At 40.7% G+C, this 27,130-nt stretch overlaps 1 protein-coding gene across 2 annotated transcripts in view; it reads right to left on the bottom strand.

Annotated features, from left to right (window-relative positions):
• The window catches only part of KDM5A (lysine demethylase 5A), a 49,035-nt gene that overhangs the window by 6,911 nt on the left and 14,994 nt on the right, over nt 1-27,130 (bottom strand). Inside the window, exons 8-26 of one of the 2 annotated variants that reach the window (XM_058022486.1) lie at nt 26,145-26,303; nt 23,701-23,820; nt 22,458-22,616; nt 20,699-20,880; nt 18,809-18,971; nt 17,892-18,011; nt 16,121-16,315; nt 15,846-16,027; nt 14,673-14,797; nt 14,345-14,495; nt 13,040-13,154; nt 9,954-10,309; nt 9,304-9,442; nt 8,259-8,438; nt 6,251-6,412; nt 4,729-5,280; nt 3,717-3,860; nt 751-910; nt 28-248 (exon numbers count right to left, since the gene is read on the bottom strand). In XM_058022486.1, the coding sequence (XP_057878469.1) occupies nt 28-248; nt 751-910; nt 3,717-3,860; nt 4,729-5,280; nt 6,251-6,412; nt 8,259-8,438; nt 9,304-9,442; nt 9,954-10,309; nt 13,040-13,154; nt 14,345-14,495; nt 14,673-14,797; nt 15,846-16,027; nt 16,121-16,315; nt 17,892-18,011; nt 18,809-18,971; nt 20,699-20,880; nt 22,458-22,616; nt 23,701-23,820; nt 26,145-26,303 (3,585 nt within the window). Of the gene's footprint in view, nt 1-27; nt 249-750; nt 911-3,716; nt 3,861-4,728; nt 5,281-6,250; nt 6,413-8,258; nt 8,439-9,303; nt 9,443-9,953; nt 10,310-13,039; nt 13,158-14,344; nt 14,496-14,672; nt 14,798-15,845; nt 16,028-16,120; nt 16,316-17,891; nt 18,012-18,808; nt 18,972-20,698; nt 20,881-22,457; nt 22,617-23,700; nt 23,821-26,144; nt 26,304-27,130 lie in introns of both variants that reach the window. The other variant, XM_058022485.1, reaches the window with a different exon arrangement.

Raw genomic sequence — 27,130 nt, 5'->3', positions numbered from 1 at the left:
TATGTTCCACACCAGAGATCTCCCTACCTCCATGACATGAAGAAACCTGTCCTCAGAGGGCGGATGAGTGGCCTGTAAGATCCTCCAGATGTGCTGAGTTTCATCCAGAGACACCTCCAGCAGATCTCCCACCATCATCAGATCCTCCAGCTGAGCCTTTGCTCCAGGGGACAGCTCCAGCACGGGGGGCTCCAGGCTGCGAGGTACCAGCGGGCTCTTGCGGGGCTGCTTCCTTGGAGTGCCAGAACCTGCCAGGCAGAGCCAAGACACAGAATCCTTAAGGCTAGAAAGACCTCTAAGATCATTGAGTCTGTGCCAATCCCACCATTAAACCATGTCCCCAAGGGCCCCATCCACATGTCTTTTAAACACTTGCAGGGACATCATTCCACCACTTCACCAGGCAGCCTGTTCCCATGCCTGACCACCCTTTCAGTGAAGATATTTTTTCCTAATATCCAATTTAAACCTCCCCAGGCAAAGCCAAATAAAGATAAAAGGAAGAGATCAAACCCTAAAGAAATTCGGTATTTTTTACAACATTTTAAGGTGGGAAACAGTAGCAACCAAAACACATAGGCACAGGTTTATGTATCAAATATCAGGAAGCTAACTACAATGTAATTCTGCTGTACTTTCCTCCAGACAGCATATCCTGTACAGCAGTGTGGATAACAGAGCAGTTCCACTCCTCACTGACTCATCCCAGTTATCTACTTAGTTTTATCTCAATGCATACAAAGCAAATACCTTGAGAGCAGCTTTTAGAAGCAGAGGAATAGGCGTGTTCAGCACAGAAGGAGGGAGCAGTCCACATGTGTGTCACCACCTCCTCTGATTTAATGGGGATTTCCTCATCACAAAACAAATTGGGCTCCAAGCTGCTGGAGGATTTCACACTGGCATTGTCCTGAAAAAGACACACAGAAAACATGCAACATCTGAATCCAGAAAATACCTACTTCAAAGTCAATTCTACTTGGACTGAGCAGTCTGCTGCTCCTAAATCCCTCCATCAGAGATACCAAGATCAAAGGTAAAAATTATATCCCCACTTACATGGTGGATGAATACAGGAGCTATGGAGACAGGTCAGTTTATTTACAGCTAGCACATGAAAAACACTTGACAAGTTTCCTCACTCAGCACATTAAATATGGTCTTCAGAAGTCAACATGATGAAAAGAGGCTTTTTCTGAGCCTACATAATTTATTATTTTGCTTGAAAAGTCTGACTGCAAGCCCATGAAGATTTTATCTTCCATAAAGCAGGGAGCATGCTGACTAAATTACAGTGACTACAGAAAAAAATGATTTAAGATTTTGTAGGTATGGAAAAAAAAGAGCATTCCAGCACAGCAAGATATATCAGCATAATGGCAATCAAATGCTGTCCTGGGATCAGTACTTTTATGGCAGTGTTAAATCAGTTTAAATTAGGACCAAACACTGAAAGAAGAGGGTTGTCATGAATATTTCCATGACCAGAGTACTGATAGCACTGGCCAGTGCTCATCACAGTGTGTTGAGTAAGACACTGAACAGCTCCAGGTATTGGGCAAGAATTTTTGACATAAAAAAGGAGTTTAAGCATGGTAATCTCTCTCTCTGTGGCCTTCAGTTGTATGTTTAAAAGAAAGTGATGTACAAACTTATAATTTCTGTACAGAACCACGAGAGGGAAATTCAGATTTCAATTGCTCAGATGAAAAGATAAAATAAATATACTCAGAAAGAGGAAGGTATTTCTCCCTACACAGTAAAGAATTCATATCTTGAACAGTATCTTGTTATGGGCATCTTATTGCACTACATTAAAAGAAGTTCAGGGCTAACATGTAAATTTTTAATTTTTTTTTTAAATCATCATTAGCAGCCATAGGCAATACCAGTGCAAAGAAATGAGAAAAAATACAAGACAAAAAATGAAAACAAATTACAGGTGATTTGACCAGTGAATGTGCCTGCTTGGAACAAACCTTGCAAAAAATCTAGCTACTGCACTCCTAATGAAGAGTTACTGGCAAGAACCATGTTTTAATTGAGAAACATGTAATCAAACAGATCATATTTTCATATCTACATCTGTAACAATGGTGCATTTGAGAAGCCAGAGTGTGGCTTTCAAAATACAATCTACAGACCCTTAGGAATCCAGGATTAATTCTACAGGGTCCACAACAAGAGCAAACTCATACATGATGCATAATGATCTGTATCTTGTTTTAAACACACTGAAACACATCTATGTATCAAAAACTGAAAAAAAAAATCAACCCTTAAAAGTCAACAGGATAGAAATAATTAAATTCTAAGCAACTCTGGGTTTGGGTTTTTTAAAATCTTGCGTCTCCTAGTTTGTAGCTGAAGAATTTGATTACCTGCCTGAAAATTTGTCTTCTATTCCAATCATCTTAGTGGACCTAACAGAACACATTTCTGGTCTCTATCAGCTTTGCTTAAACAGATTTTTTATGATGAACATCCAAATCAAAAGGGTTAAGTATGAGATTTCTAAATTATGACAGTAGGATCATTACACAAATGAAATGATGCTCCTGCAAAACCCTGAGATCCTGGCAAGCACATGCCACCTTTCTTCACATATGTTTTATCACAGCCTCAGAAAATGCCACATCCTTCAGAAATGCCTTATGAAGAACCCTGATGCAAAGAACAGTTTTGGGAATTACTTTTATATATAAAACTAAATTAATTAAAAGCTGTAGCACCCAACAGCAATGTATTCTTGTTGGCATTTCACAGGGAGCTGTAAGACAAACCTGTGTATTTGCATCAGGCTGCTGAGAAACAAAACACTTAAAAATAGGAGATTATAGCACATCATACCTAGAGAATGTGCTGCCCCTCTGTAAACCAGACCATCTGCCTTAGAAGAATTTACATGTCTCTTAAGATAGCATCTTTAAAGGCTGAGATGACACTATCACTAAAAAGAAAACATTGCTCAAGAAGAAACTGTGGCATTGCCTTGGTCTCTAGATATTTCAAAAGGACATTTCAATACCTTGAAAACACATGGTTTTTTCCACACTGCCTTTTCTCATGGAAGTTGTTCTCTAGATAAAACACTTCAGAAATTTAACTGCAGTTACAATTTCTGTACTGCATCCAGACACTAATTTTACAACACGATCCAGACATCTCGTCTCACAAAATTCCACACTCCAAAATGGCACACATGTACTTCCTTTATACAAGGGCTGAATGAAGAGGAAGGTATGAAAACACGAACAAAGCTCTGGCATCAGGAAACTTCTTACACAGCATGCAGTTTTTGAAGGCTAATCATCCTGCTGTAGCAAAAACTTTCCAAGAGCTCTTCATACAGATTCTTATATTTATGACTCGTGGTATCTCTGAATGGGGCATAAAGACAATGTTCATCCTCCAGGGTGTTATAAATACAAATCCCTTTTAAGTGTATCTTTTTCCTCAGCATTAAAAGGCACCTTTTGAAATTCCAAAGGAGGAAAGGACTTTGGAAATTTTACATAAAAACATTAAATAACTTGACAACAGTTGAGAGAATGCGGGAATTCAGATAAAAATCAACAAGTTCTTCTTCTGCCACAGGCACTTGGGCAGAACATACATAGATAGTTTTAAATACAGTAAATATTCTGGAAAAAATTGATTAAAAGACAGGTGTTCTGTACTTATTCCATGGAAACAAACCTCTCTGGATTACCTACCTTTATGTCATAGCCATATGTCTCCCTGATGTCTTCATCAGAGTCTGTCTCTTCATCATCATAATCCAAAGTCTGCCGTGGGGATGAGGACACACTCCCTATCACCCTGTTAAAGGCTGACTGCTGAAAACTTGTCAAGTGCCCCTAAAAAAATGGAATATGGAAATGAAGCAATAAAATTTTCAGGAAAAATCTGTAAAAGTTAAGGAGTTATTAACAAAGTAAACAGTGGCGCTTTTGGCCTGAAGATAACTGCCTGGAGATCACAAAAGAGACCAGTTACAGCAAGATGTGAAAAAAGATAGGGAAAAATACAAGCAAAATGTTTGGCTAGATTCTGATTAGTTGTTTTTTAATAATAGTGATGGAAAATCTAGATGCTGTTCTTCAGTGCTACAAATTACAGCTTCACCACAACATGACCTGATCTCACTCTCAAGGTGAAGAGGTCAGCTATGGAATTACCAGTGTTTTACTACATCCCTTGCTGAAATTTACTAACAAGACACCAAATGCCTGTGAGAATGGCAATCCATGAGAACTTACAAATACTGTGAGGATGGAGTCTGTAAAGAGGTAAGCAGAATTTCGACACCAAAGTGGCAACTGTTTTACACATCTTGAGGCCTGTACCCAGCTGTTCCAGCTGACCTGATGTTCCTTACATACACAATGCATAATGATCTGTATCTTTTTTTAAACACACTGGAACACCTCTATGTATAAAAAACTGAATAAAAACAACCCTTAGAAGTCAACAGTATAGAAAGGATTAAATTCTGAGTAACTTCAGCAGTTGCTGTTGACAGTGAGTATAGAGGAATAGATCTGTTCCTGAAGCAGCAATGTACAAAACAGAAGCCAGCCAAAACCTGTAGAGCACTGAACTAAGTGAGAAGTTTTACCATGTGTAATCCTCAGCTTTTCACTGCCCTCCCCTTTCCCTCACCCTTCTCCAAGAAAAACAAGGCATTTTGACACAGAGGGAACAGCAAGACCTTCCCGTGCCTACCTGCAGGTCAGGGTTAGCTGCTGCCTTCTGCAGCTCTGCACTGATGATTTTCTCTGTTTTCTCTCGAGCCGCCTGCTCCACCATGCGCTGGCTGAGCACAGAGAGCTTGGCCAGAGCAGAGGAGAGCTCGTCGGTGGCCAGGGCCTGGCGCGCCCGGTCCTGCCAGCTCATGGCTCGCTCCGTCAGGCACTGCAGGGCCTCGCCCTCGGGCAGCCGCACCGGCAGCTTCTGCAGGGACACCAGCAGCGACAGGATGGTCTCCAGGCGCGGCCGGCGCGAGCGCATGCACAGGGGACACAGGAACTTCACCTCCTTGGCCTGCCAGCTGGAGCCCTTCTTCTGAGAGCTGCTCTTGGGCAGGGGCACGCAGCCGCTGTGGAACCAGTCCTTGCACAGCTCGCACTGCAGCATGAAGCCGCTGGCTGTCTTGCGGCAGATGCAGAACTTCACCTCCTCGATCCGGTCCACCATGGTCATCTTGGCCAAGTTGGCTGCCCTGAGAGCATGCATGGCTTCAATTTCCTTCTGTTCCCGCTCCTTGAACAGAGCCACCTGCCCAGCAAGGAGAAAAACATGTGTCGTGACCTTCACAGCTAAGAGAGATTTAATTTTATTAACAAGAAAAAAAAACCCAGCTAACTCAGATCAAGATATCTAAACCTAGCCCAAAATTTAGGAACTACGTGATAAAATTTTAATTAGATCTAAGATACCTCCTCCTCAGTTGCTCATTACTCCCTAGAGTCTTTCTGGTAGAGATTTTATGTAAACTTTAGATAACCTTCTCAATATCTACAAAGTTTCTGAAGTTTATAATTAAATCTGTCCTAAGGCCAAAAGAAGCACAGGTTTTGACTCCAGAGAAGAAATCAGAATCTATTCCACTCAACTGTTACTGAGACAATGGAGCTGAGCATTGTTTCAGAAGCATCTGAGTGACCACATATGTCCTGAAGCAACTTGCACTTCCTTAATGCTTCCATTCAAGTAACTATAATCAAACATACTACAGTAAAATAGATTGTGTATAAGCCATATTAATGACCCTGCATATATTTTCTTTGTTACTAGGGAAGGGCAGCCAGATGTCAGCAAATTATTCTAATAAGCAGCATGAGTATCCTCCAAAGAAGAGGAACCAAATAAAACATTCCCTACAGCCCAGTGTCCATGACCAAGCATTTGCAGGCTGATCACAGAATTGACCTAACCAAATATGTGTTGGTCCTGGTTAAGACAGAGCTGCCCCTCATTATTTCCACATGATTCCAATAAATGTTAATATTAGATGAGCAGCAACAGATACTAACCCAAGAACATTTAAGTCTTACACACACCCAACGTTAGCAGTTACACTCTGAACTCTACTTTCACTGCAAATAAAGTTGAACTACATTCTTGTGTCAAACACCAGATTATGAGGTATCTCTTTCAGGGAAAGTCATTTATCAATGAATTTCTATAGATTAGAGATGACTTAAGCCCACACAAGCAGGAGACACCACCTTTCACTGCTCCTTACCACAGCTGCAGCATCCCTGGCCTCCTCCAGCCCATCCTCCAGTTCACTCAGGGATTCCAAGTCAAGATCTTTCTCCTTTTCCTTCTCCATCAACTCCTTCGCCCTCTTCCTCCTGTTCTTACTGCTCCCATAAACACCAATATCAGTCCGCGGGCTCAGAACCTGGAACCACAAGGAAACTTATCCTGTCAGGGACATCTCATCAAAGAATGACAACAGTGACACCAGGGAACAAGAATTACTCAGCAATCTAACCCTTTGATACCTGTCAACCAATAGGAAAAAGAGAATAAACAGATAAGGAGAGAAGTATCTTATAGTTATGGAACTGGAATGTGATCAGCAACCAGTGACATGGCAGGTCAAACTGAAAGCCCCTGTGTTTTCTGATTAACTACAGAATTTATTCAGATTACAGCATCATGCATATAGCTAATCAAAACACTACATGCAGTTAGACATCTATACTTCAACATTCTCTTCAGGGGCTGTGGCAGTCACATTCTGAAAAATCCCTTTGCCCAGGATTTTTCTCCTGGGAGGCTGAGAAGCCTCAGAGATAAAGGAAAACAAATATTATCTCATTTGTTTCTCCTATGTTGTGCTCACATGTGGAATATGTTTGGAGAGTGTTCACCCACAGGTGATTGTTTCATTGGATTCTGGTGTGAGTTGTTTGTCTCACTGACCAATCAGTGCCAAGCTGTCTCGGGACTCTGTTGTGTCCCAACACAACATTGTTCATTATCTTTTTAGCATTCTTTAAGTATCCTTTTCTGTATTCTTCAGTATATTATAGTTTAGTACAGTATTCGTTAATATAATAGAGTATCATAATAAATTAGCCTTCTGAGAACATGGAGTCAGATTCATCATTCCTTCCTTCATTGGGGCACCACACAAATTTATAGTTTCCTTACTGTATCAAGTCTTAAAAATTATTTCATATTTACATCAACAATTTGGTGCCTGAAAAACCCCTAGAAGTACACTATAAGCCTTTCAATATTGATATGAGAGGCTGAAAAGCACTTTTAAGGACAAGAATAAAGCTTTAAGTCACCATGAGTAGTTGGAATGCATACTTAAATATAAAATCTAGCAAATTAAATTCAATATAGGAAAGCTCAAATTGCTACATTTAGGAAGATGCAAAACCAGAACATATTAAATAATCACTTAAGCAGAAGAATATAAAGAAAAAGCTATATCTAGAATGTATCACAAAGTGAAGAGAAGTGAGTGTGATGTGGTTGCAATAGGAAAAATCCCACTGGAAAACATTAAACACCAGTACCCCCCCCTTTGAGACACAAAATGTAACTACTGCACTTCACATGGCACTAGGGAAAGTCAGAGAGTGGGGATTCTGTCTGGATTTGGACATCACACTAAAAGTGAAGACAAACTTCAAAGAATTAATAACAACATAAGAATAAAAATAAAGCCTCTGAGAATGCAGCTGAACTGGAACTGTTTTCCTTACAAAAGGGAAATCTGTCAAGTAGATATGACAGATCTTCAAACACATGATTGATTTTTTTAAAACAAGGACAGTCACTACATTCACTGAAGTGAAATAAACAGTAGCTGACTAAATTGTTTTTATAGTTAAAACAGTTCATAAAATACCTAATCTATTTTCTTAGCATGTGAACAGTGAGGCAAGTGAAAACATTAATCAATTTGAGACAGGTCTGTGTCTATTTCAGGTCTATGTGTCTTCAATGACAAAAAAAAATGCTTTACTTTCCCTCTTCTTTCACAAGAAAGAGATGAGGTTGTCTGTAGATAAAACAGGACTAACCTAACACACTTTCTACCTTTTTCATTCTTTTTACCCAAGAACAGCTGAAATTATATTCTGAGAAGGATCTGTAATCCAGTGTCACTGAACCAGCTCTTCCCTCCAGACAACTGAGGGCCATCATGACCAATTTCTGACAGAGCAGTGTGTTCTTCCCTTCCCTTATTCCCTTCTTCAGACAGGGAAGTGTGTGCTGCTCACCTGTAGCAGGCTGTAGCTGGAGTTCTTCTTGAGGAAGGTCCTTCCCGTGCGCTCCCTCCAGGCGCGAGCTGCCGCCACCTGGGACTCGAGCTGGGGCAGCGCGTCCAGGCGCACCGGGATGGGGCGGCCCTTGGCAGACAAGCTCTCCAGCTGCTCCAGGTAGGCATAGTTGCTCCCATTCTGGGGTGAAACAAATTTTTCCAAGTCAACAATTCCATCATTATATCAGCTGCCAGCCTAATTTCAAGCCATACACTACTTTGAAACACTGCCCTCCTTTCCTTTCCTATGGAACTCTGTTTTAGGCAGTGACAATCTACTGTTATTTTAAACAATTCTCTCATACAGCTTTTATTTTAACAGTCATTTTGATATGGCCAGCTGGCTGAGGCAGTAAGACAATATTCCATTTCCAGACAGTAATCTAAATGCTGTCTGTTTAACAGCAAGAGTTGTATAAGGGCTGATGTGAAATCTATTGGGATTCTCATTTCAACTCCCAACAATACCTGGTATGAGATAAGCAGCTCTAGTTCAGCCATCAGCACCCACAAATATAACAGAACTTGGAACTAAATCATGTGGGTAGACCAACAGAAAGGGAGGTTTCTGAACTAATTCATCTTTTTTCAGAAAATCCTGGCCACCATTGCCATTAAAAAAACAAATTTCCATAAAAACAAAATTTCCACAGGCAGATCCAAAACTGAAAACCTGAGAGCACCCTCTGCTGCAGCTAAAGATTTTCACTGACAGCATACTGAACGGTTCCAAAACCAAATACCATATCATAATGAATTTGCTGGCTTTTCTATCTGCTCTGAAATACATAAAAGAAAGGGAAACAGAAATTGGATAGCCAGTGGGGAAACAAATGCACAAAAAGAAAATCAAGTACACGAGCTCTGGTGAGCACATTTAAGAGCCATAACAAGGCTTCTCTTCAGACCACCTTTGTGAGTAGAGGTGCTAGGAATAAAAGACACATCCAAATAAAAGAGTGCAAGCAGAAGATTCCAGGCCCTGGCCCTGCTGTGACCCCTACCTGAATGGCCTCCACTTTGGCTGTCCAGTCTCTAGCTCTCTGCAGGGCTTCTTTCAGTGCCAGCACATTGGGCAGGTAGGCAGGGATGTTCTTGGCCTCGTTCACGATGCCCTCCAGAGCCATCATACTCTGGCGTGGTCTAGAGCAAGAAAAACCCAATTCCAGCCTTCTCTCAAGAAACAGTCATCTAAAGGCATAAATTTGACAGCTGGTGATGCAATTCAACCACTACACTGCAGGGTAGGACACCATGGCTCTATGCTTGGAGGCTACCAAGTAACAGGAGGTGAGAAAGCTGATGGGCTTGCCACAATCAAGCTTAGAATGGCACAAAATCACAACCCCTAACCACCAGGAAAGCTGTCTCTTGTTGGTAGCTTAGTCAGAGCTCTTTGTGGAGAGGGATGAATAGCAAGGGCAGCAGCAACATACACAGCCTTATCCTCCTGTCACTGTGCAACATGACAGGGAATCAACATTTCTGCAATTCAATCTCAAATCCAACTCTAGAACAATCTAACTGCTGGGAAGCTAAAAAAAAAAAAATAAAACAACAAAATAAGAAAGGCAACTACAGCTTCAAGGGCCCACCTCACAAGAGGGACACAAAAGTGTGTGGCCTGTAAGAACAGTTTGTAAGGAACACTCACCTGGCCTGCAGGCAGACCTTGGCCTTCTCCTCCCACCTCTCTGAGACTGTGAGCAGCTCCTGCAGCTCAGCCATGGCTTTTTCTACAGCGTGATGTGGTGCCAGGCCCACACCAGAGTCAATCAGCTTCTTCATCACATCCAGGGTGACTCTCTGGGGATCCAAGAGGGTGGACCTCACCTCATCCAGCCACCGTGCCTGCTGCAGCTCCTGCTTCAACCTTGGCAGCTCAGGAAGTTCAACATAAAGGCCAGAGCCCATGTCTATCAACTCCTGCAGCTTGGAAGAGTCTGGGATCTCATCAATCATGGCTTCCTGAGCACGCTCATGAAACTCTTCCACGTCATCAAGCAGATTCTGAAGTAACATACAGCACAAATCAATTAGGGAAAAACAACCACAGAATCCAAAAGAAAATGCAACTGAGGGATCAGCCAGCTGTGAATCTGTATGTGATCATCACATCATCAGTCTGAGCTTCTACACACAATGCCAGCTAGCTGTCATAAGCCATCAAGTGTGACAAAAATTAAGTAACAGACCATCTAAACTTATTTGATGGCCTAATGTTTCATGCCCTAGGCACATCAGTTGCATCAAACTCTGCACCTAAAATAGTACAACTGCTAATGACAACAGCTCCCAACAAAACAATATTCAGCACTGCTCAGTCAATAATAATTTTAAAATAGTGGGGAGAAGAGGGACCTCTGCAAGCAGGTCATCATTTCAATAGTGTCAGGGGCATTACAGTAATGACAGCAACACAAAGCAGAACAAAACATGCTGAGGAGAAATAACAAGCCAGAAATGTGTGAGAACATGAATACCACAGGTCCTAAAAATAACAATAGTGAAGTCTGAAAGTAATATTCCCTAAAGCAGGACTACCACTTTTAAGCATCAGGGATTTATTGCACTAAAGAAAGAAATGAAAACGCAAAACCCTCTTATTAAAGGAGACAATTTCATAGAAATCCAACTGCACTGCTGCAGTTGTCCTCATCCTCATGTTTTGGCACTGCAATGAAAAAAAAAAAATCAAAGACAGCAAACAGGAAAGAATCTCTGCAGGAGACTCATTCAAGGACATTCAAGCAGGATACTCCATGGATTCACCCTCAAGTCTGTTACAAGACAGCAAGACAGGCATTTCTGACAGCAAGCCAATGGCACAACCATGAGCAAACCCTGCATTTCCTAACCCTTAGCTTATGCCTTTTTTGGCTGATACTGCTTTTCATGTCTGCCTGAAAATCAGAAGGCATTTATAAGAAAAAACAAGATCTACATCATAAAGATTTTGATTTAGGGAACATACTCTGAATGCTTCATAGTGGCAACAGTAAATTAATGTTACAGTTTAATAATTACAATGCCTTTTGTGTTAGAAAATATTCATCATCCAACATGACAATTATTTTGCTATTCATCATGATGGATAATTGCATTCAAATGCCATGCTACAAGCTAGTGAGTGCTTAGGCATAAATGATCATTATCTGACTTCATTCAGAAATGAAAAGACTACAGTTTGTAATCAGAAAAATGATAATTATTTATTTATTGACTAGTGATTATAATGAGGCTTCAAGAGCATGCACATGCATAGGCAGAGTACTTGAACTAGAACCAGATTCCTCCCTAATGCTGAGGGGTGGGGGAAGATGGACTAACTGGGAGAAGGCATTAGACAAAAAGAGAAGCTGAAACTTAAGAGTAAATTATATGCCTGCAGCCCTCTCATCTATGAACTATGTTTTAATTAGAAGCAAGTTTTAAATACATTTTAAAAAAAAGCCCTTCTGAGAACAATTTTACATGTCTACCTAATAGATGATGATAACATTCATTAATAAATATTAGTATTTTTACTAATACTAATAATATGTGTAATTACATACTAATGTGTGTGTAAAGAAGTGAAGTAAAACCTATCATATGAGGATGAGAAAGCACTTTCCACTTTATTAGATGCCAGCAAACTAGTAAAGAACACCCTTGAAGGACAAAGACAGCATCAACAAGCCTGGCAAACTTGCACACTAGAGCCCTATGCTTTTCTGAAGGAAGTTGTTTTCAGAAAAAAAATACCAATATTACATAAACAATAAGAAATTCCAATGTAAAGTCTCTCTTATCAACACTGAACTACCATGGAAAAGTTTTTGTATAAACTTTCATGACATACAAACACTTATGGAAAAGAGGCCTTCTAAAAAAAAACTAACTTATTTTTGAACTGTATGTTTGATATGTAGCAGCAGCTGCACCTATGGTAATGCACAGGATTTTAGACCCTCCAGTACTACACAACTGTACAAGCACAGCATGCAGGTTAATAAATATTAACATACATCTCAGGAAGCATTATTCTAAGCAAAAAATCTTTATTAAGGATGTTTCTTAAGGAGTTTTCTGCATGTTGGTTAGTAGGTGAAACGTTGTTTAGTATTTCATCACCAGTGACAGAGAACAAATGAAGACTGCTGCTGAAAACGCTTGCTATGATGCAGAGTGCCAGAATGATAAATGGTAATAGCAGCCAGGGGAATCAGTATGATCTGGATTACTTATTAGTCTAGATTCAGCCAGAGACAGGTGCAAAGATATATATGAAGGGCAAGAAATGCAGGTCATGCATACAGATTAAGAAGGCTGTAGCTGGAAAGTAAGGCGGAGATGTATTTATGGAATAACAATGTGGCACTGCTCTCCTCCTGCCCTGAAAAAGCACACCAGGGTAACACTCAGAGGTTTCTACAATAAAGGGTAGGATTTAGCCAGAAATTGAACCTCTACAGGGAGCACTAATGATGGTGGAATAAGAGTCACTGGTTCAGAGATTTAGTACTGGGCTGTCTGGACAGTGACAGGGGAAGGGGATCTTCTATCTTTGTTTAGCAGCACTATCACATCTGACAACACCTGTTGTACCAGGCACCTGGAAAAAGTACACACATGTTTTACATCAGAAGCTTTTCATCCTCTACACCAGGCCAAATTGTCTGTTTAAAAAAACATACTACCACAAACCAGAACAAAGTCAAAGGCACAACACAATCAGAGGAGCAGATGCAATCTTACCTTGACTTGTCGGGCCTGGCTGATGACACAGGGCAAGCTGAACAGCTGCTGCACAAATGCTTTAAGCTCCTCCATTGTCAGCTTGGTCCGTGTCCTTCCACTGTCCTGGCTCACTCTGCTGCACAAATGGGCATAATTAAATATTAGGTGAGAGATAAGATGATTATCCTATTCACAGTGACAGAAATTATCTATCAGGATTACTGAGAAGTTACCAAAAACATTTAATCACCTAAGAACTCAAAAAGAAAAATGTAATTTGAACTCAACAAGAACTCCAAAATCCTGAAAATAAAATTTAATACAATTCCCCCAAGTCCCTTCAGGATCATTTACCCTGCCCTTCAGAGGTACAATTGTGTAGGTGAGTTTCAAACTGAGTTTGTCACAAATAGAAGAATATAGCCCCATGAAGTCTGCTTTAGGCAGCTCAGGAAGTTGTCTCATGCGCCAGGCACTGAAAGAATCTGAGATCTGTAACAGCAACAAGCCCTGAACAGAAGTCTTGTTATCCAGTGCTTTTTCTCTCTTGTAGCCAGAGAAATGCTGAAACTGACCTTGCAACAGAGGACTGATATTCAGTGAGACAGGTTCTGCAAAGACATTTCCATTAAATAAATATCCCTCAAAGCAAGTGTAACAAGCCCACTGAATGGAGTAAGAGACTTAAAAGTGACACACTGCATAAATTAAATACTTGGTGTACAGATCACTGGCAGGCACAACTTCACAAGTACAACAGATTTCAAATACTGAAGAGTTGTTCCCTACTAATGAATCTATATTTTAATACTACAGAAATAGTAAAGAATAAAAAAAAAAAATCTATCTTATGCTATGGACTTACATAATGTTGTAAATGTAAAATTGAGATTAATGATCAAATATAATTACACACCAGCTAAACCTCAGAGGGGAATAAAGAATCCTGCAGGCTCCAACAGACAGTGATGAGGAGCAGTGGCTGCAGCAGACCAGCTGTCTCTCCCTACAATTCTCTCACATGTTCAGCAAAATATTTCATCAGCAATCAAATACAACTTCCCCAAAGGATTTCACATTTCAGCACATAAGTCAGCTGAAAGCAGAATGTTTGTAACATTGCAGCTAAGCCCCCCTTTGGGCCATTTGTGCCACTGTATCTGCCTCCACCCCTCCCTAACTCTCAGTGAGTCACAGCATTAAGGAAACACTGAGAGAAGATTGCACGCAGCATACAGTAAAACCTCAGGGTTTTTAATTCTTCCAAGTAGAATGAAGTAACAAAGAGGCAGATGGAAAGTACTGAAAAGCTGCTTGTCCTACCTGTGTTTTTGCTTTTTGCTCAGAAGCAGCTGTGCTACTGAAGCACAGGTCTCTGCTTCTTTCACAGCATCTCGGAGCCTGCGGAAAAGATCGTTCTCTGGGTATTTCCTGTCTTCAGCATCCTCCAACATTACTCTCAGCTCAATCACATCTGTAAAAAGAGCACATAAATTATTTGTATGCAAAAAAGAAAGATTTTAGATGGCTTCGATGGCTTTCAATCAAGATTCCAACAGCATAGTTCAATTTGAAATGCACAAAGCTAATGAGAGCACAGAACACATGTAGGAGTTTCAGGAAATCCTATTAAGAATGACAGAAGTCTGACCTTTCTTGTGGTTGAGATTGGCAGACAGAGCCTCTGTAACTCTACTGACCCAAGTGTCGTAGGACTGTGCTCTAACCTTCACTCCATACAACAAAGAAGGAAGGTCTTCTAGTGGATACCGGTACCTGAGGGTATGGAAAAAGACAGAAAAAGTTTAATGCCCACATGAAATCAGGATATTAATAACATTGAGTTTTTCCAGCTACAGCAAGGCCAGAAAAACAGAACATGAACGTCACTACCATATTTTTTGAAAAATCCTTTGCCCAGGATTCTTCTTGTCACCTTATTGCAGGGGTTCCACACTGTTGTCTCCTTATCACAAAAGTTCCATACCTTCTTGGTGTTTCTCATGGGCTGCTCCTCAGAGCACTGACTCTTCCTTCTTCACACATCAGCCAAGTGACTCCAGTTCCCTTCCCAACCAGCCACCCCACTCTTTTATAGCACTCTTCTCACTGGTTACAGCTGTGGCCTGTTAAAGTCAAGCCTATTCCTAATCTTTGATAATTGGCCCAGCTGCAACTCCTTAGGGGTAAGATTACTTCCTACACTATATTTATTTTCTTATATTCTATCCCCCAACAGATTCTTCTCCTGGGAAGCTGAGAAGCCTCAGAGAAAAATGAAAACAATTTTATCTCATTTGCTTCTCCTGTGTTTTGCTGCTTTGGAATGTGGTTGGAGATTGTTTATCCAACATGTGAATTGTTTTGACTTAATGACCAATTGTGATGGTCATGACCAAAACAACCAAATGTGATGGTCAAATGACTTAAATGTTTTTCGCTTAATGACCAATCACAGTCAGGCTGTGTCAGACTCTGAGGAAAGAGTCACAAGTTTTTCATTATTATCTTTAAGCCTTCTGTAAGTATCCTTTCTCTATTCTTTAATATAGTTTTAGTATAGTATTCTTTAACATAATATCATAAAATGATAAATTAGCCTTCTAAGAACATGGAGTCAGATTCATCTTTCCTCCCCACGACAGGGGACCCCAAAAACACCGCACATGTACAACACTTGTTCACCTAGGAACCAAGAAACAAAGTGGATAAAAATACTCCTTAAATGAAGGAGAAAAAAAGTGTTACCAAATGTATTTGGCCACTGGGCTACAGCAAACTATTGGACATGGAAGAAAAGCAGGGACAGAAATATCCTGTGTACCTTAGACACTTCTTCTGCATGGGACAGGGACATAAATCAGAAGGATGGTACAAGCACACCAGGCGCTCAGGATTGCAGGAACACGTCAGAGCTGACAAGAAGCACGTGGTTCTGCAGGCTGTGCACTGACGTTCATCATCTGGAACCAGCTCAAACACCTCTTCCTCAGACATCAACACTCCCTGACAAGAAGAATTAGCCACTTGCTCAAAATTTCTAATGCAAGCAGGGGGAGAGGGAAGCAGAAAGTTCTTTTGCAAGGATTTATTACTCACCATCTGTACAACAGACTCCCTCAGGCGTGTCTCCTCCTCTATCAACAGAGTCATCTCCTTGCAGACCATGGCAGCCAGCCCTACATCCAGGCACTCAGGATCTGCAGCCATCTTGAAGATCAGCTCTTCATGGGAGAAAACACAGTGACGTCCCAGCCTCCGGTAGTGACTCACACACTGGCGTCCAATGGGGAGCTACAGAAACATCATCATCATCATTCAGGGGAAAAACATCATCTCTCAGTTCCCATTCTCCTTCCTTGGAGAAAAAATGGGAAAAGACAACCCGAGAGCTGTCTTTGATGGGACATAGAAAATTCTGTGGCATTCACATTCTCTGAACAGAGAGATAATTCTCTCTCTCTCAGGTTTTTTCCTGGAGAAGCACAGACAGAAGAGAAAGCAATTCTTATCTCCAGTTGCTGCTCCTGTTGTTTTTGCACATGTGGAATGTGTTAGGAAGATTGTTCGCTTGAAGGGAGTTCTTAATTGGATTCTGGTGATGGTTGTTTTTATTAATTGGCCTATTGGGTCAAAGCTGTGTCCTGGCTGTCTCAAGGCTGTCCTTTAGTATGTATCTTTGTATAGTATAATATGGTATGCTTCTAGTACTCTTTAATATAATACAGTATAATGTAATACAGTTTAATGAAGCAATTGTTCAGCATTGTGAATCAATGGAGTCAGATGCCAATCATTCCCCTGTATTCAATAAGATTCTAACAACCTTAAATCATGTCACAGATGAGGACAGAGAGGGTATCAATGCTGGGGAGGGGCATTTTCCATAACCTTATGCACTTAATGTAGAGACAAATGTTTAAGAGTTGTCCTAAGGCTCTTTTTACTTCCAGTGGCAAGAAACTGGCACCAAAGAGAAGTCATCTGGTCCACACTAAGGTGAATATATTCCCCTCTGGATATTACTATGGTGGACATAGACATTTAACCCTAAGATTCCTGCAGTTAACCAAAACTGGTATCACTCATTTTGTGCCATCTGAAGCAAAAAGATGCTAAATTAACTTGCTGCACATATTTCTGGTTACATTTCACGTAAGCAAAGGAAATTTCACATGGCTGGTGCAGTTTTTCTCAGAGGCTACACTCATATTCCATCATGAGTGCTGGAGGAAAGAAAAGAGCCCTGACACAATGCCAGTCCTGCAGACAAGCTTTCTGCTAAAAGAATAAAAGTCCCTGAAAAAGGGCTACAATTTCCATTTGTAGTTTAAAAAACAAAACTAGAGATAGGATCTCATCTCTAGTTTATCTAACTTCCAAGTGTAAACCCTGGATAGTAACAGAACACTCCTTTGACAGTTTCCTGAACAACCCACATGAGCTATGCACTGATGTGGCACAGCTATCAGAACAGCACTAATATGATTAAAAGGCACAATGAACTGGAACAAAGGAGGAACAAAGACTCTTATAAGCCTATCTCCAACATCCAAATGACAACAGTACTTCAAGACAGGACACAGACCTGTATCAAATTCAGGAAGTGGTATCACAGCTAAAGGTACTGTGAGATGCCACTTTTTGGTTAACCAGTAATTAAAAAGGAAGAACGTGCTCAAAGTTTCAGTTTGAAGTTTCCTAAAATTAGAATTACTTTGTATAATGAAACTTCCTTCAGTTTCTAACTGCTACCCCAAGAACTATAAATATAAAATACACTGTTTAACTGAAAAGAGCTTTCAGGTAGTGAAGTTACTAACACACCACTTGCAGAAGTCACATAGCAAATTTATACAAAAGAACAGACCCAGTCAGCAGTGCAGAAGTTCACAGCTTCAGCAAAGTTATATCCCTGGTTAAATCCAGAGTGATAGGCACGAGGAAAGGTCACAACAAACTCGCCAGCACACTGATTTGTCCTGAAAACCTAAAAAGGGGAGGATAAAGGAATGAAAAAATATATAACATGCAACAGCTGAAGACACAAAAGCACAAGATGTTTGAACGACACTTTCTGTACCCATAGATCACCACAGGTAACAGCTATCCCAGTAGTGGTAAGGATAGTTTTTGCCTTCTGAACATGTATACTCAATTTACAGCTTTTTTCAGAATATATAAGCAACAGTTGAAAACAGTCTTTATGAATCCCAAAAGGGATGTTTCTCGATCATCATTTAATCCGTTGTACCAAAAAATGCAAAAGCTCCTGGAAAAAAGTTTATGGTTTGCTTTGTTGGGGTATTTGCCAGGGAAGCAATTTATCCTAAGACAAAAGCAAATGATAGTGACTGCTGCTTAGAGGTCTGCAGTCAATTATGTTTGGTCAGAAAAGCATTTTGCAATGCTGAGATTTCTACTGAATGCAAGACAAGTATTTTACTGTCAAGAGTTTTTAAAGGCATTTCAGACAAACTTTCTGTTACACAAGGGAGGGGATTTTTTAAATTAAAAATTAACTGTAATACACAGCACATGCTTGTTGTGGAAGGTATTTTATGTAGGAAGCTTGGCACACTCACTTCTGTTATAAGAAAATTTAAATTTCCTGGTTAGTCCAGGGAAGAGTCTAGAAAATAGCTTTTAAAAACACCCTATAAGTAATGAATATGCAAATAAAAATTCTTCAGAGTTATGCCAAACCATTGTTATACAAATCTGGCAGAGAATGAAAAAGAGAGCACATAGAAGTACTTATGTAAAAAATGCTTGTGTGCTACTCACTGGTACACCATGTTCCATCAGCACATTGGGGTTCATAATAGTGACCAGCTGATGCAGGAGATCAGGCTGGGACTCAAACAGCTCAGGGGCCAATTCCTTCATCACATCTTCCAGCTGCTCTGCTGCATGAGAGGGCACACCATACCATGTCTTGGGCTCTCCCCTACCAAAACACAAGCACAGGAATGAACACAAGGGAGAGAGGGAGCTGATGGTGCCACCCAGCTGTAAAGCACACCTCACAGCCAGCAGCACTGGCCTCATGAGCCATTTTACACCTAGATTAAAAAAAGGTCTTTAATCAACAAGCATCTTCTTCAGCATGTATTACTCTAACCTGAAAAAGCAGTTATCCAACACAATTCTCAACATACTTGGCAGAAGATTTGCCTTGACAAGCTTAACACGGAAGAGAATTGTCACTTACCATGCTCCCCAAAAGGGTAAAATAGGCAATTATTTTCCTTCAGGAAGAAGGAATTTGGTTTAATAAACAAAACCTTGGCTGTCACACCTACAGTCTAAGAAAGATCATGGTACTCCTCCATTCAGTTAGGCTTGAAGTTATATTCCTAAAACCAACAGAAGAGCCAGTGGAGTAAAATACAATCTCTCTAATTCCTAACTAATTACTAAAAATTTGGGATCCACTGGACTATTAAGACAAAAAATGCCAAACAACCTGGATTAGTTAAGTACAAGGGAACAAAAAGACTAACAGGACCAAGACTAACCAAATAATCAATCAAGCACTATTCCAGTCCTTTTCTAACCAAAACTAACTGCCAGCCCTAGCATCCACAGAGCTGAGATTTCTGTTTAAAATCTGTTTTACTCGATTTTAGCAAGTACAAGCAGGAATCTGCTCACACAGCCCTGTGGACGTGCATTATCCGAGAGGCGGGAGCGGCATTCCCGGCGGGCTGCGGTGCCCTCTGCTGGCAGCAGCCGGCAGTGCCCGCCCCTGCAGCGGGCACGGAGCCGCCAGACGGACACACGGACTGCCGCCGGACCGATGGACACATGGGGCAGCTCAACAGCATCTCAACCGGGAACAGTAATGCCCTTCCCGAGCGGGCATTCCCGATGGGCACCCATCAGACCTGGCTAGCGAACGTGCTTTGTCAAAGACGTGCAGCTTTTCTGAGCTGATGGTTTGAAGGCCATCAGCTCATCTCTCCCATGTCCAGCAACCTTTCCAAAGCTTCCCACAGCTCCCTCTCCATCTTCCCCCCTGCTCCACTCAGTGTGACAATGTCAGACACACTGGGAACACTGCAATTCCCACAGTAATCTGTCACGAATCCTCTATTTAGACACAAAAGGTGAACAGCACAACACTTCCAGGAGTGTCCCAAAAGGCAGAATTACTTCCTAATTCCTCTTTATAAGGGGTATTTCCTACATGGATCTGCTGCTGAACAGTAACTCTGATGCCTCTAGAAGCCATGAGACAGCAGACTCTGCTTCTAGCACACACACATCCCAAATTTAAATCATAAAGGAGGGAACCAGTGAACTCTTAACTCAGTTCTGAACAAAAACACACTTCTTAAAAATATAGGATCCTGTAAAGCACAATTTTATGGTGACACTGCAATGTTGGCCACACCAGAATATTTCATCAGTTAATGAGAATCTAATTATCTAATCTAATCTGCTTGTCCTGGGTTTGCCTTAATTGAACGCTTTGCCTTGAACCCACTACAATGCTTTAAAAACCATCTGTATTCACCTTCCATCAGCCACAGCTAAGAACACAGACCACTCTGCACATCCAGCTTTGCATTTACAATGTCCTCAGTGTGCAGAGGCACTTTGAAATAAAACCACAAACTTCCTAAAGCCAAGAGGGCAGTGTAAGGTAGATGCACAAAGGACAGCCCATACCAGTGCAGGTAGTTAATGGAATAGCTCCAGTGGTCCTCAATGTGCCAGCAGAAGGAGGAGAAGCACATCCCCACATACAGCCAGGGCACCTTCATGCCAGAGATGTCTGCATTGATGTGAGCAAGGACTGACTGCTCCAGAATGGGCATGTTGTTCAAGTTCCAACCAGAGAGAGCATAATCCTGCCAAAAGAGGAAAATTTGAACACATCAGAAGAATGTTAAGGACACCAAGTGCAGAAAAGGAAAGTACAAATGAAAACATCAACTTATCCATTTCTATAGTAGATAATGGGATATTTCCTGCAACAATGGAACACCAAAGCCAGAAATAATTCCTTAAATACCCTAGTCATCAAATAACCACACTAAGATTTTAGTAATAGTCCTAGTATTTCAACATAGCCCATCTTCTCTGGCTCAAGGCTGACACACACAGGTTTTGGTTTCTTCCCCATCACAAGACTGCAGGTTTTCTGGTAGAACAAAATACCAGCAACGCCAGCAGAAGACCTAAAGATAGAAGTCTTCAGTAATACAGGAAAACTTAAAATTGTACACAACACAGTGAATTTCATGTTACTATTTCAGCTTTTTTTAAAACACCCATTTTACCATGCTGCACTTGATGCTGATCTCCTGTACAGATTATTTTAGAAAGTTTTCTCAAGGGAAGAAATTTCTTCACACTCATGTTTGAGAGGACAGCATTACCTGTTAAGCACTCTCACCTTTACTTTCAAATACACACAATTTGTTAAAAAAAACTATAATCCAGACAGCCTTAAAAGCCCACTACTGTGCTTTAGCATTAATCCACTTTCCACTTTTGTAAAAGTTGTAAGCACAGATGGATTGGGATTTTAGATATATCCCATAGCTGCTGAAAGGACTGGCCAGCCCCTCAGCTCAGCCAAACATTGCTGCTGCTTCCTCTGCTCTAACACTACAAAGACATTGCAGTGAGTCAGAAGACTTAAGTGATCTGGTTAAGAAATTTTTTAAGTGACTACCTTCATACAAATAGAAGTATCAGTGCTGACTCACTAAGCAGCTACAGTCACAGCATAGCCAACAAAGGTACACACAGGAAGGTGCAGGAAGAGGTGGAAGATGATAGTGAACAGGATTACATCTTCCAGTGAGCAATATAAATTGATTTGGGGCTGTGTAATCAGGAAACCACACCTTGACTTTGTCTGAATTTCAGCATACAAGCAGCAAGAAAACTGCTTTGCTACAGTAAGGTCTGAGGGAAAATAGGTAATACACTTACCAGATGAACTTGATAGAACTTCTTATAATTGATTGCTGTATCTACATCTACATTATTACAGTATGTACACAGAAACAAGCTAAATCAAATTTGTTTGTTTCACTCATTAAGTACATCCTAAGGAGGACAGAATTATGTTTCTGTAACTAACTCTATAATGAAAAGGTTTGGAACAAGAAAGAAAAAATATTATTAAAGAGTCTCCTCATACTCAGACAAACTGCAACTACTTGCACATCTTTGTCTGCTAAGATTAAGTGATAGAAAACACGTGTGACTTCAATCATGAAACAGACCTTGGTTACCAGCAACCAGATATGGAAAACAACCTCAAATATCAGATTAATGCCCTGCTCAAAAGGAATGTAAAAGCCTGAAACAATTTCTTCATGAAAAAACCCACAATGATTTCTGACCTAAAGTCTAAATGTGAACTCTTACACAGAGCAAAGAATGGGGTCAGTTTGCACATCCTGTTCCTCACCTCCTCCTCTGGCATCAGCTTTCGCCGGCCATCCTTCACTGGGAAGCCACTCCCAAAGTCCTTGGATGAGATATCAGCCCCATACTCCACAATAACATCTTCCTCTATGCTGCTCACTAATCTCCAGAATTCTTTTTCTACCAGCTCAGTGGGAACCATCTGAAAGCAGAAGAGAGGTTATGGTATGTGCAGATAACAGAAATTATCATTCAAGCAATAAATCACTATTAACTCGCCATGCATTTTCATACACCAAGGTCACTCCCCCTCTCCTCTCCACCTCTTCAAAGTCATAGTTTTGGTCTGTATTCCTCCATAGTGGCTGGAATGTTTCAGAGAGAAGGAATAAACAGAAGATGGAATCAGCAGACATACAGCAAAACACAGGGGGAAGAGGAGACAGCCAGCAGAAATTAAGCAGCAAAGAACAAACCAGCATGCAAATTCCAAACTATTTCAGAGGATAATGACCAGGATTTCTGAACAACAGTAAGGAAATCCAGATATAAAACTGTGTTCAGGAGTTTGATCTCCATATAACTGATCATTACTCTTACATGTATTCATTTATGCAGCTTATTCTTAAAATAAGCTTTGTTCCATGTCCCAGAGTTGTCTCATAAACTGGAGTCCTTAAAAGGTAGAGGCTTCATCAAGAACGCCCATAAATTACCAAAGAAGCATGAGGGGACAAAGACTTAGGGGCTGAATGCAGTCCACAGGACAGTGGAACTGGGCCAAAGCAGAAATTCTAGTTTGAAAAATGCTGCTGTGATGCATAACAAAAAAACCAAAAAACCCAAAACCCACTGTGATTATCAGACAGATTCAGTCTATTGACTTCTCTACAAGAAAACACTGTAAGATGAAGAAAAACAAAGATTTATCCTCTGGACAAACTAAACCAAGCCAAAAGGCACAGGGAGGGCAGGAAAAGAGCCCCTATGCCAAATGAGCAAGATCCTTAGTCCAGTTTATCAAAAAGGGCAAGAACATTAACTAGAGTGTGCCCAGTACAGTAAACTCCAACACAAGCAATAAAAGCTGTCCGCCCATTTTGAGGAAAGGGTGAAATGAAGTTGAAATGAGACCAGATGCAAGCAAGCTAAATAATTTGTTTACATGTTTGAAGCTTATGGTGCCTCTTTAAACAAGGCTAAGATGTCTTAGCAAAAATCCAAGACCAGCTGAAAGCTCTTCTCTTTTTCCCTTACAAGGAATCCCAAGAAAAGCTGAAACTCACATGGACTGGCATGTTGAAATAATCAGACTTGAAGTTATCAGCCATTTCACCAAAGCTCTGGAGAGTATATTCCCTGACAGCTTGTTCAAATCCAAAGGCCTCTCGGGGTTTGTTGCATTCCTAGGAGACAGAACACAGAAATATTGTTCCCTGCAGCAGACTCTGACACAGTTACATTTTTAGCAAGAAGCCCTAGTGTCCATGTGAGTCCTTACCCAGCACAATGAGCTACCAGCTTTGAGAGTTTTCCAGCCCAGGCAGTCACACCACAACGGAAACCAGCCAGAATTAACGGCACAGAAGCTAATCTAACCCTGGAACCCCAGGGCTCCACACTTCTGCTTTCCTCTCCAAAGCTACATTTCATCAGCCACAGAACAAGACTGTGCACAAGATGCTTAGACAGCCACAGGACATTTCTGTAGACACTGGAATCAAGCACCTGCAGAATAACTGCACAGGAAAAACCCCCCAAGTGTTTCAGTCTTATCAAGTCAGCAAATCATCAATAGATTTGACAGTCAAAATTTATAATAGGGAAGAGGAAAAAGGAAATTAGAACAGGGCAACACAGGCAACAACTGACATGCCCCATCTGACAGAAAATCTTCAAGTCTTTCCCTGTTCTATCCCCATTCATCCTGAAAATGAAAAATACTGGTGCACATGTCAGCTCCTCTCCCCACTCATTTTTAGTGTGTCCTTCTCAGCTCCTTTGGAACTGACACTATGTTTATATATACAAGACAATTTTACATCATCTTTGTGTTCAACATATCTAATACTCAGCTTTTCAGTCAAAGAAACAAGACTGGAAAGGAATTTATCAGTAGTTTGGGGTTTTTTTCACCAGGAACTATCCTTAGACTATTCCCAACATGTATCAAAGTGGTTCTCAAATGGAGCCTGAGACAGAGAATCTCCAACATCTGTGAACACTGTCAAACAATGCTGACCTAAATACATATAAAGAGCCCTTACCCCATTCTTCCCAGTTTCTGTTCCAGTACCCTGCTGTAAAATTACATTAAGGATCTGTGCACAATTAACATCTAAAGTAAAAACTGAGGGAAAAAGTACTGGTGAATACTTCAAACATCCTTTTGCTGTTACTTGTTTGCTTTCCAGTACACATTATAGTCATGTGTTTTCTCTTACCTCTTACTTCAATGCCTTTCCAAAACTTTTCAAATATTTTCTGTCTCATTTGCTAGTAAAAAATTATATGACACCTTATCTTTCCTGGGTTTGTCCCTGCCTGCGTTTTTTTTGTTGGGCAACATCTCTTCCTGTTTTTACTAGCAATAATGAAATTTCTTGAGTTTCCACATTCTTGAACTGCTGCAGCCACTCCATTTACTACTATAGTCTCTAAATTAACTCCATATTAGATTGCTGCAGTTTCCTAATTCTTTATTGCTCCAAATTAAAAGAAAATGAAGAAGTAGGTTGATCCACTCTCTGAGCAGCAGCCCAAAGGGAGGGTTTCACCTCACCCCTTGCCTGTAGCTATGAATTTCCACCTTTCTTTAAGCAGCATTTGCTGAGTTCATCTGACAACCTCAGCTCTCAGTGAAGGGTCAGAGCAGTGAGCTGCTCCAGCTCCTGTGGCTGCACAGCTCTGCAAACATCACCAGAAGGAACCAGCAGCAGCCAGCACTGAGGAAGGGCACAGGGGGGGAAGTGGGCCTAGAAATGTGTGTGCTCAACTGCTCCTCTGGCAACACAGCCCCAAGAGTGAAAGCCACTCTTGTAATCACAGAGTTACCAACAGTAAGCTTTTTCCTCTGAATCCTACATATACCAACTATCTGAGCTTGCAAAATTTGTTCCCTTAAGTCAAACATCAAACCAATCAAGTGATGTTTGCTGTCTGTTGATCATCTCAGAACTGGGTAGTTCTTTTTTGAGTAATGAAATTCAACTAGCTTCCACTTTCAGAGCCTGAGCAGTTCCTTTTTTAGACTAAACCAAATCTAAAATAGCTGTAACAGAACTTTAAATTAGTTTTTTCCACTTTCTGCTACAGGCCATTCTGAACAATGCCAGAATGTCTTTCAAAGCTCCGTGTTATGCCTAAATTTCATACTTTACTTACTTCATAGTTTACAAATTGTGTCATCATTATGTGGAAACATCCATTATAACCCTATTTCTCACCCCTAATTTCACACTTCCAGATTACCAAATTGAGTTTCAGCTTTTAATGTACCAAGGTCAATTTTTTACCTGTCACACAGCCACATCAAAAACAAAGGTTATGCCCAAGCTCTAGAAGGAACGTTTCTCTCTCCTTATGGCTCATCAACCAAAACTCAAGGCTCATCTTGGCAATATTCCAAAACAAACTATGCATTCTACATGGATGGATTGCTGAATTGTTCTTCTCAGCTTTCCAGGTACACAAGTACACATACAAAGCTTCAGTAGCTCTTGAACTGTACCTCAGCAACACACTTGGGACACCTCCAGTCACCCTTGGGTACATCAGGAAGAGGAGGAATCAGGCAGAAGGTGTGATAGCTGTCATCACATCCATCACACAGCAGCAGTTTATCCTCGTTGTTTCCTCTACCACAAAATAAGCAAACATAGAGATCAACCTGGGGGGAAGAAAAAAGATAAAAGAGTTACAAGAAGTTTCTCATCCAGAGCCTGCCTTACTTAAGTTAAGGAACAAAGGAAGATATCCTGAAGTCCAATATATGAGCATCAACCCTGGTTTTTGAGAAGTATTGATAAGGATAGCTTCTGTTTCATTCCCAAAGCAGCACTATGTGGGAGCAGGAGAACTTTGGGTGCTGCAAAACAATTACCCAGTTCAGTTGGACTATCTCCTGCTATCTAACCCAAGCAACATCTCACTCATGTTATTCTAAGGCAAAAAAGTTACAGTTTTCAGAAGTCCCTCTCTTCAGCCCTCTTAGAAAAACAATTTAAACTAAATCTCTACAAAGACTGCATGGCTAAGGAAAATCTCAAAAAGAAATTTCAGAAATGCATACATCATCACTTGCAACAGCACAGTGGTATCTTTGCAATGAAAAAGAGATCATAAAATCCACAAACCTACAGATTTCAATCGAAAAAATCATGAGAAAGCAAAGGAAGCCACATATAATGTAAAAGCACCAACTTATTTCTCATTTTTTCCAAAGCAAATGATAAGAGAGAAGTATTAATCCTTACACAAGAGCAAACAGTTTTTGGAAGTTGTACAAGATAGTCTCTCAACAAAAACAACACTGACTGGGAAACATTCTCTGGGGCCAGAGAGAAAACCATACGAGGAGATTTCCAACTTTCTTTGCTCTAGCTTTCTGTACAGTGCAAAGAACTTTAATTAATAGAAGTATTTACTACAATACTGAAGAAGTGTAACAACCTAAATTTAAAAAACTTGGGTATTGTATTGTCTTTGAAAAAAAAT

The sequence above is a fragment of the Melospiza georgiana genome, chromosome 4, assembly GCF_028018845.1.
Source record: "Melospiza georgiana isolate bMelGeo1 chromosome 4, bMelGeo1.pri, whole genome shotgun sequence".
Taxonomy (NCBI): Eukaryota; Metazoa; Chordata; class Aves; order Passeriformes; family Passerellidae; genus Melospiza; species Melospiza georgiana.
This window is presented reverse-complemented; position numbering and strand designations above follow the sequence as displayed.